Source organism: Sceloporus occidentalis, unplaced genomic scaffold (assembly GCF_023333645.1).
Source record: "Sceloporus occidentalis isolate IW3139 unplaced genomic scaffold, rSceOcc1.0.p SCAF_2, whole genome shotgun sequence".
Classification (NCBI taxonomy): domain Eukaryota; kingdom Metazoa; phylum Chordata; class Lepidosauria; order Squamata; family Phrynosomatidae; genus Sceloporus; species Sceloporus occidentalis.
In genome coordinates, this window is record NW_028316982.1 from 245300905 (window position 1) to 245311033 (window position 10129).

At 41.6% G+C, this 10129-nt stretch overlaps 1 protein-coding gene across 1 annotated transcript; it reads right to left on the reverse strand.

The window, feature by feature from the left end:
* Positions 1–2699: 2699 nt before the first annotated feature.
* On the reverse strand, positions 2700–9458 carry LOC149319919 (G protein-coupled receptor 12-like). Its single transcript, XM_089512587.1, has 2 exons — positions 9209–9458; positions 2700–7994 (listed from the first exon to the last, which is right to left on the reverse strand). The coding sequence occupies exon 2, from the start codon at positions 7977–7979 to the stop codon at positions 6975–6977; it is 1005 nt and encodes a 334-aa protein (XP_089368713.1). The 5' UTR covers positions 7980–7994; positions 9209–9458; the 3' UTR covers positions 2700–6974.
* Positions 9459–10129: the final 671 nt, after the last annotated feature.

A 10129-nucleotide genomic window follows, 5' to 3' on the forward strand; every position in this document is an offset into this window, starting at 1 on the left:
TTGAATGGATTTTTGTGTTTGTATCAGTGAATTAAAGTGTTTTGAATGTATGTTAGAAAACTTTAACTCTTTCTTACTCTTTGCAGGATCATCTCATTCAGTCACATATTACAACATGGAAACATCAAAGCAAGTTGTGAGAAAACAGTATGTGATGGAGCAAATTTGAGGTCATTTTTGGATTTAGAATGCCAAATTCCAGGTAAACCATCATACATTTTTCAAAATGTTTTAATGACCCTCAGTTTTACAGGCCTGTATATGTCATGGCATTAGTCATGGCATCAATATACTTCTTCTGCAGAGTGTGCTCTGGGAGATGGTGAAGGCAACCAAGGCTTAATCCTAGTGGCCTGTTACAGACTGCCAAAATAAAGCTGCTTCGGGTCTCTTTGGAGGTATGCTATTTAAATGATGCATGGGTCCTAAGAGTCCGGAGGTCGCGCCAAAGCCACACTCCATTCCTAAGCACTGGAGTGCAGCTTTGGTGCAGCTTCTGGATTCTTAGGAGGCATGCATCATTTAAACAGCATACCTCCAAAGAGATCCGAAGCAGCTTTATTTTGGCAGTCTGTAACAGGCCATAGTTACCCATATAATCCACATTCTGAGGCTCTGTATCAGGGGTAGGCAATCTTTTTGAGCCGGGGGCCGGGTTGCTGTCCCTCAGACAACTGGGGGGCCGAACCCAAAAAATAAATAATTAAATAATTTTAAAAAATTTAAATATATAAATAAACCAGGACAAATGTAGGACAAAATTTTCAAATGGAAGACACTTTTTTAAAAAAATGGAGGACAGGTGAAAAAATTTGCTGATTTTTTAAAAAATGTTAATATAAATGCATGTTTCTGAGGCTTCTATAGACAATTGCCCCCCAAAGGCCCCGGCAGCAATCAGCGGCAGGACTGGGCTGGGGCCGGTCCCAAGGCCTTGCCGGGCCGCATCCGGCCCGCGGGCCGCAGGTTGCCTACCCCTGCTCTGTATGCATGTATTAGGATTAGCAGTTGCTGCAGCCCTGGTCTGGCTGTGAAAGGGGCAGCTGGAGGCCGCCCCTTTGAGGCTGTCTGCACAGCCCCTTAGTTAGGTATAGTAAGCAGCTGAAGCAGTATCTCAGCCCTGACCTTTTAAATACGATCTCTGTGAAAACAGCACAGTACGTAGCAAAACTTGGTGTGACAGAGAGGAGGCTCAGGTTGAGCATGGCTAAAAAATAATAATGAAGCAAATTTCTGCTGCTGTATTAGAAGATAATGAGTTGCAGGTCTATAGGCTTATGACACTGCTGGTTGCACTTTCCATCAGAGTTGCTCAGGGGCGGTGGGGAAAGGCAGACAAAATCTGTTGGCTCTGATCAGCCTCTTTCTCCAGTGTCTTACTTCTTTCACAGCCACTGCACCTGGGGCTTGTTTTAAAACCTCTTGCCACTTAGCTGTTGTAGCTAGAATAATACACTAATAACAATTCTAGCTAATATTATGACAAACACATACGATTTAATTAGCCCTTTGTTTAGTAGTAAACAGTGGTAACAATGTGGTATTTTTGCCACCTATATATTATACAGATTTATTCATTTTAAAAAAAAAATCAGTATTTCAATTTTTACAATTAAAATTTAACAGACTCATACAGGTATCAGCAAAACAATACACTCTCTTTAACATTCAGAGAACCTGGACTTGAAAGTTGTCCTAGATTTTTTGTTTGTAAACAGATGAGGATCCCTCCTTTGTGTCCCATCATCAGTCCACTATGTGAGACCATAGGAGAGAGCTTTCTCAGCCACAGCACCCCAACTGTAGAAAGTCCTCCTCTTGGAGGCCCAATTGGCACCAATACTTGTTTCATTTAGCCCCAGGTGAAAACATGTTTTTTTTTTTAATTTAATCCTTTGGGCCTCACTGATTATTTCAAAATCCTAATGCACACAGTCCTAAATCGTTTTAAATTTTTAAAACCTGTTTTTATTTTTTAATTGGTTTAATATGTTTTAGTCTATTTAAATTATTGTTATTGTTTTCAATTGTTTTAACTTGTTTGCCTTAGTTTTACTTGTATGCCACCTGATATAGGGTGGAATGGTAATATTTTAATAAATAAATACTTGAAATTTGTACTTTTTCCTTTTGTACTTATTTTCTAACTATAGAGGCTGGCCTATGACTGTAATCAGGTTACAACACCATCAAAATTCAGAAGATGGGAAAATTCATGTTATTGCACAGCAACCTCACTCTAAGACGTTCTGAATCCAAGATCATAGGTCATGCTCCTCATTACATTTTTCTTGCTGCCCAGTACCTACAGACTCTGCTTCTTATCTTTCTCTTCAATGATTTCTAGACCTTCAGACTATTCCTTTCCTTTATTGCACAAAATGGTTGCCATTCCCCGCCTTAAAATAACCAAGAGACCATGGCCACAAACTGGTTTTTTTAAAAAAACAGAGACTATGTCAAGGAGACTTGTTTTTAAAAAATGAAGTGCAGAACAGAGTTTGGAAAGGTTACTCTTTTGGGCTACAACTCCCAGAATTCTCCTGCCATGCTGGCAGTGGGGAATGGAAGAACTGTAGTCCAAAAGAATAACTTTGCCAAGCTTTTGTGGGTGATATTTTTGATGAAAGATACAACAATAAAGTACAAAGCCATTATAAATGTTGAACCTGTACTACAGATATCATGACAATACATCTATAAAATTTAATAGATTTAATAATAAACCTGTTATTATAAGCTAAATATAAGGTTCAAAAAGTTGTTGTTGTCACATCTTCAGAAAACTGATTTATTACTTGCCCAACAGAACGTATTTGTGCCATGTCATTTATGTATCCTGCAGGACAAAATGATAAAATAGATTTGTGAAATGTTTTAAAAGTTGCCCATGTTTTCCTCACTTGAGATGAAAAGTTTCCCTTGCTTTTAATAAGATTTCTAGGTTCACTTATGCATAACGTTACTGGTGTGTGTGCGTGTGTGCATGCGGGCACACCAGCCTTCAAATGGCTTGTCGACATATAGTGACATGGATTGCATCGGGTTTTCTTAGGTAAGGAATATTCACAGGTGGTTTGCCACTGCCTTCTTCAGAAATATAGCTTCTGGTGATCCTTAGAAGTTCTCCATCCAAACACTCATCAGGTCTGACCCTGCTTACCATTAAGATGAGACCGGATGTGATGCCTTCAGCATTTGAGTTTTTGTTTTTTGTTTTTTGGTTTTGTGATCAACTGATCTTTTCATGTGTAAATGTCCACTGATAAAAAAAAGTCTGGTACTGGCTGCCAATCTTAATTACTATATATAAAGACCTTTTCTTAAATATCAAAAGTAGCAGTCTTGAGCAAGTACATATTGGAGATTTCATGTTTGCTTGCTTGGGATGCTTTTTACATTAGAAGACAACAGGTTAAAGCTGGCAAAGGGAAACTTTGACTCTCCTGCTTTGAAATTACTGCTCCTATAAAAACCTTGCCATTGGCCATGTTAACTGGAGCTTTTAGGAACTGAAGTCCAAAACACAGGGAAGACCAAACTGTCTTCATCCATTTCCCCTCCCTCCCCTATATTTTAGTGTTTTGTATGTGTTATGGCACAACAACATTCCCTTCTGATAATGTTCTTCTGATTAAGATGTTCAAAATTATTTATTGCAGGTAGATATTTGGTTGGTTTGTACATTCCTGGAAAAACTGTGTGGGACTTTTATTAACTATTCTTTATGTTTCCCATATTTACATTCCTTTAGAAGACACTGTAAGTAACAAAACATAGAGAAGAGACCATTTTCAGCTGCCTACTATGTCTTGTGTCCCAATAACATTTTGTGCTTTCGCTGATTTTGCTGAAGTATGGAAACATGATATAGTGTACAGATTTTGCCACTATTACAACTTATCAACCATTCTTCTTTCTGCATTTCCCATTTAGCCTATGACTACATATATTCAGCATTTGCAATGGTGATGCTCTTGTTATTAAATTACATTTAATGGTTATTATATCATCTTTTATCAATAATACTACCACCTTTTCTTTTTCACAGTTTCATTGATATCTTATTTTTTTTCTCTTTGATTTTTTTTTTTGGGGGGGGGGGCAGGGTACCTTTTCCCTGAGATGGTTTTAGTGCTTTATATATCTGCCCAATAGGCAGAAATTCAGCAGATACTCTTTGTCTTGCATAGAGATGCAAACTTGGGACAAGCTGCATCTTGCTGAATGTCTGTCTGCTTTGCAGCTTAAAGATATAGTCAAAACCAAGAAATTGGATGTGGCAACCATACTGCCTCCAAAGAAATGCTCCTATGCTGTGATGGGAATCATTCAGCTCTTCAGATATTGTAGGACTGTAAATTCCAGCACTCATCATTTGGCTATGCTAGCCTGGGCTGCTAGGAATTGCACTTCAATGTCTGGAAAGCCACAAAATTCTCAGCTCTATTGCTATATTTCTCTGTTTACCACAATTCCAGGTTTGTGCTCCTTTTGGATTTGCAGTTTGGCAAATGGGATAGAGAAGGCTGATGTAGTGAGAGCAATGACTGATGCTGAATCCAGCAACTCCCTTCATTGTCTCAGATAACTCATTCTTATTTCATCAGAACAAATCATTTCCATTAAAGAGTTCACAGAAGAATGTCCTTTATATGTTACCTTTTATAGAATTTCTTTCTTTTTTAAAAAACTGCATTTTCCCTCCAGATGTGAATTCATAAACACTGTCAGTTACAGAAATAAACTGTGTTGTCTGGTGTAACTATATGTGACAGCAACATCCATCTTTAACAACAGGAGTAACTGAATGACAGGCATACATTTCTATGCCTACATTTGTGCTTTGAAACAGTAGAGGAATTACTAGAAAAGTATAAAACATGTTCCATTATATAGAATTACAATTGTATGTGCCCCAAAACTTGAAAATGTCAGACTTCAGAACTGAAGGTCAGAGCAAAACAAAGAGAATGCCTTGTAAACACACACAAATGCCATTGACATGATCTTACTGCACGGTTCTATATTGACACTAGAGATAAATGTTAAATTGAACAAGCTTGTTAAAATCATTCTTGCAGTCTTGAACACTTTTTAAAGAAAGAAAATAACAGCCCACATTCTTTCCTTGCCAACCTGTGTGCCTACCCTTGTTTAAACATCACAGGGCAGCTTGGGGAGTGGGTTTGGCAAGCTACACAACCAGAAGGAATTGTTAGTCACCAAGTGTGTGGGAAAAGCAGCTAATGCAAGACTGTCTGAACAACTCTTTGAAAGTATTTTGAAGTTTATTACTGCAGAATGATCTTATTTATTGCAAATTAGTCATTCTTAGGATATAGAATCATAAAGTCCAAAGTACATAATTAGCTGAATGGTTAAAAGATTCATGTGAGGTTTTCATTTGGCTAACACTAACAGAAACCAAGTTCTGGCTCTTGATCATTCTTTTTATGAAGTCTGAAAGGGATACTACTTTTGGCAAAGGTGAGGAAAAAACATGCAGCACAGCTGGTCACACTTATAGAAAGAGGCTCATTTTTCGTTGTTCCAAGAATTTATGGGGAATTTTTTATTTCCCCATGGTTACAGCAGAAACGGACAATCTGGGGCCCTTCATATTTTATTGGACTCCAACTCCCAGGAGCTGGAGCCAGTGTGACTAAGGGCCAGGGGTGACTGAAAACTGAATCCAGCATACGGAGGGTGACAGGTTGTTCATTCCCATGTATAAAGACCACTTCTAAGGTTACAACTTTAAACAAACTACTCTGAATGGTCTCCTTCAGGCTCTGAGAAACCAAGCCTGAGTGTTTTATGCATCTGTGCATCTATACTTACCCCTGCAATGGAATATACATAGCCTATGTTATGCCCAACTACACTGAACTGTGAGGATGAGGTTGCACAGTCTCACAAACCCTGCAGTCTGGATGGAAACTTAGCTGCCATCTGTTGAATTGTGCACAAGACCATATTGCAAAGGGCTCACTTTTAATTAGAGCCATACATCTTGTGACTTATAACAGACAAAATAATTGCACCCTGTAACAGGAATCTTAAGATACAGATTGCTAAAACACATCAGAAACACTATCTTTCTCTCTCTCATAGGATAAATTCAGAACTCATTTACCTCGGAATAGCAGTAATATTGCTAAAGTCAATGGCACAGTTTCAAATGTGGTTGTGGATTAGCTCTTGATCTGGAGCTCCACAGGCACTCATCCTATGGCTTAAATCCTATTGTTAGCTCTGACTAGAGTAGGTCCATTGAATCAATTGGACTTATCTATATGTTGCCTCATCATTCAACAACTCATTCAATGGGTCTTCTCTAGTTGGGACCAACCAACAGGATTCCAGCCTTCAGATCGAATTTCTCATATGTAAATGTATCTCCATTTGCTGAGACGGAGAAATCACATCTACACAGGCATAGGAGCCAGTGTCGTATAATTTGTATAATGCTGGACTGGGACATGGGAAATCCCACTGGGGGTTCCAGTCCCCACTGAGCTATGAAACTCACTGGGTGACCAGTGATTCTCTCTCTCTCTCTGACCTAATTCAAAGGCTTGGTGATAGGAAGACAGTTATGTCCATTCCCTTGAGCTTACAAGAAGAAAGGTAAGATATAAAGGCAACAATAAATAAATTAATAAATAAATCCCTCTGATGGGCAGAGATGCCACTTCCTTTTAAGAACTGGCATATGGCCTGGAAGCAGTTGTGTAAGCCAAAAAAGAACAGAATCTAAGCAACACTTCCAAATTGGCAGAAAATCATTTTCCTTTCAGGAATGGTTCTGAAACCGCAACTGTGTGGTTTATTTTGGTCAATCAGATTTTGCTTTCTGAAAAGGTCAAAACCTCCCGTGGTTTGAATGCAAACCTGTTATGTACAATGAATGAAAACAGCACAGTCACACAATACCAGTGCTAAACAGACAACACTCTCCTCCCTTTTAATCAAACATCACTGGGTGATCTCGCTCTTGCAGAAAGATTTGAAGGGATGCAGCCACAGCAGATGAGCCAAAGTGCCTTCTGTATTTCTTGATTCCGGAAAGCATATATTACAGGGTTAATAATAGAATTGTACGTGGCTGGAAGGAGGGTAGCGTAGGTATATATAGAAGGATAGGTGTAGTCGGCTATTAAGGAATAAAGTGTGAAAGGCATCCAGCAGGCAGCAAAGGTTCCCAGGATAATGGCTAAAGTTGACACTCCTTTCCGAGTCGTCACATAGTGGGAAGTGGCCAGGAAGTGGTGCTGCAAAGCAATCTGATGGGCATGTCGCATCACAATTTTACAGATCTGAATGTACAGCTGCAGCATGAGAGCAAACATGAGCAAGAAAGAGACAGAGAGGACGGCCGCGTTGTTTTTTGTGAGTGGCCTGATGACACTGCAGGTGGATTCGTCTTGGAGGCAATTCCAGCCCATTATAGGCAGCAGCCCGATACAGATGGAGGCTCCCCAGAGCAAAATAAGCATGACGTAGGTAAAAGTGACAGTCCTCTCTGAATTGTACGTCAAAGCATAATAGAGTGAGAGGTACCGATCAACAGTGATAGCCAGCAAACTGCAGATGGAGGCTGTGAAAGAGGCAACAATGAGCCCAACCGTGACCAGCTTGGTAGACTCCGACTGGAGAAGATAGGCAAAAATGAAATTGAAGATCAATCCAATTCCGGCTAAGAGGTCCGCCAAGGCCAGGCTGCCTATCAGGAGGAACATTGGGGCACGAAGACTGGGATTGTGGAAGATAATAAGGACCACGACCGCATTCTCGCAGGAGATAAGGGTTCCTGAAGTACACAAGACAATATCCCATGGGTTTACTATGAACTCTGGCTCTGGGTCATTGATGGGAATCAGGGAGGTGACTGCAGCTGAAACATTCTCTGTCCAGCTGGCTTCCAAGTGATTCTGAGGCTGCCATGTTAAATTAACCGTTGGGTCTTCATTCATATTTAAACCCGTCCTCTTCAATGAAAAAACCAAACATTTATTCATTCATTCATTCATTCGTTATTGGAACATTTCAACAACAGCATGCAATCTATATACACCTTAAAGGGCAAAAAACAATGGCAAGACAGGCACATGTTACATAAAACATGACTCTACAAAAATGAGGATGGGAGGAAAACCTGGTTTTAAAACTGCCTCTAATACCTGGGAGAGAGAAAACAAAATAGACAAGAGCAATGCTTTTATTATTATTTTTTTGCTTTTGGATAAAACTGAAAGGTTTTAAAGGCACGGGGTGGAGGAGACTTGTACTTTGGAATAAAATGCCACCCAAAAAGGATTTCAGAGCAAGGTTTTTAAAGCACCTATGTCCACTCAGGGTGCAGATGTAGGTGCTTTAAAAAAATAAAAGCATTGCGGTGAGCTGCATCCGAGGTGCACTGACCATGATGTCCAAAGGCAACCAAGCATCCTCCTTTCCTAGGACATGCCCTACATTTCAACCTTCTGTCCTGGGAGGATCCCAAAACGTTTTCCCATTTTGAGCAGGACTGAGAACGAAGTAGGAATTGACATTTATAGCTGTGTGCTTAGTTTAGTAATGTCCTCCATTTTTTCCTCAAATGTCCTACAAGTGCTTTGTCCTCCTTTGTGGTTAGGCCATCTGGTCAACCTGAAAGGGGTGCAGTTCATTCAAGGGAGAAGCTGGCAAGTGGGTAGAAATGCTTACGATGACCTCGACTGAGAGAAGATAGCAAGGCAGGCAGGATGGGGAAAGGAGACGAAGGGTGCATCTGCACTGCAGTGATGAACTGATTCGACACCACATTTAACTGCCATGGCTCCAGGCGATGGAATTCTGGGATGTGTAGTTTGTTGTGGCCACAGCAAACTACACATCCCAGAATTCCATCGCCTGGAGCCATGGCAGTTAAAGGTGGTGTCAAACCAGAGCATTTCTGCAGTGCAGACCCAGCCAAAGGTCTCACCCAGCACAGCCACAGCATCCCCCACTTTTTCTGGAGGACTGGGGGGGGGCAGAAGGCTTAGGTGAATGGCAAAGGAGGAACATGCCATGCAAGGTGATGGCAGCGATGGATGGATGGATGACTGCCTCCCTTCCCTTCCCATGCAGATGGATGGATGGAATGGATGGAGAAAGACACACACAGAAGAAGAAATAAACCAGAGAGGGTCAGCAAACCCCTCCTGGGCATCTTGGTCACCTTGGCGTCTCCTCTGGAAGAAGAGGAGGAGGAGGAAGGGGGAAGAAGAGAAGGAGGTGGATCCCTGCTTCCTTCCTAGGCAGCCAGGCTTTGGGCTTTTGATTCTGCTGCTGCTGGTGATGTTGCTGCTGCTTGCATGCTTCTTTGCCTTTTTGCACCGCGCAGGCTGAAGGGAAGGGGCTTTTGCCAAGGAAGCGGCAGCCCAGGTGGAGAAGGAGGAGGAGGAGAAGAAGAGGAGGAAGAGGAGGAAGGGAAGAGATGCAGCCCAGGCAGAGGAATCAGGGGCAGAGGAGGAGGAGGAGGAGGAGGAGGAGGCGCGCGCGCGCAGAGGGAAGGAGGCAGGCAAAGCGAGGGACCAGGCGCATCCTCCTTGGCCAGCAGCACCTGCCCTACCTTTCCCCGCTTCCCTCCAAGAGGGATTCCCCAGTGCTCTCCATTTGGAGCAGGGCAGGAGGTTGAAATGTAGGCAGAAGTTTATAGGTTGAAATGTTGGCACAAGGTGCACAGAAGATTGAAATACAAGCACAGGTGACCAGCCCTCCTCCTTTTCCAGGACCTGCCTCCATTTCCACTTTCTTTTCCAGAGGAGGAATTCCCCAGTGTTCTCCATTTGCAGCAGAACCGAAGGTTGAAATATAGGCAGAAGGTAGTAGGCTGTAGGTTGAAATGCAGGCAGGGTAAGCAGGCAATCCTCCTTTTCTAGGACCTGTCCTACCTTTCCACCCTTCCGTCCAGGAGGAATTCCACAATGTCCTCCCTTTTGGAGCAGCACTCAAAAAACGATACATTTATATTTATAGTAGTGGTTTTCAGCTTTTCGTTTGGTCAATGTCCTACCTTTTTCTGGAAGGTCTTACTTTATTTGGTGCTCCAGGATGAACCTACGGCCTCCTTTTCCAGAACCTGACCTCCATTTCTACC

Coding starts and splice junctions, on each gene's coding strand:
- LOC149319919 (XM_089512587.1), bottom strand. CDS start 7,979: ATGAATGAAGACCCAACGGTTAATTTAACATGGCAGCCTCAGAATCAC.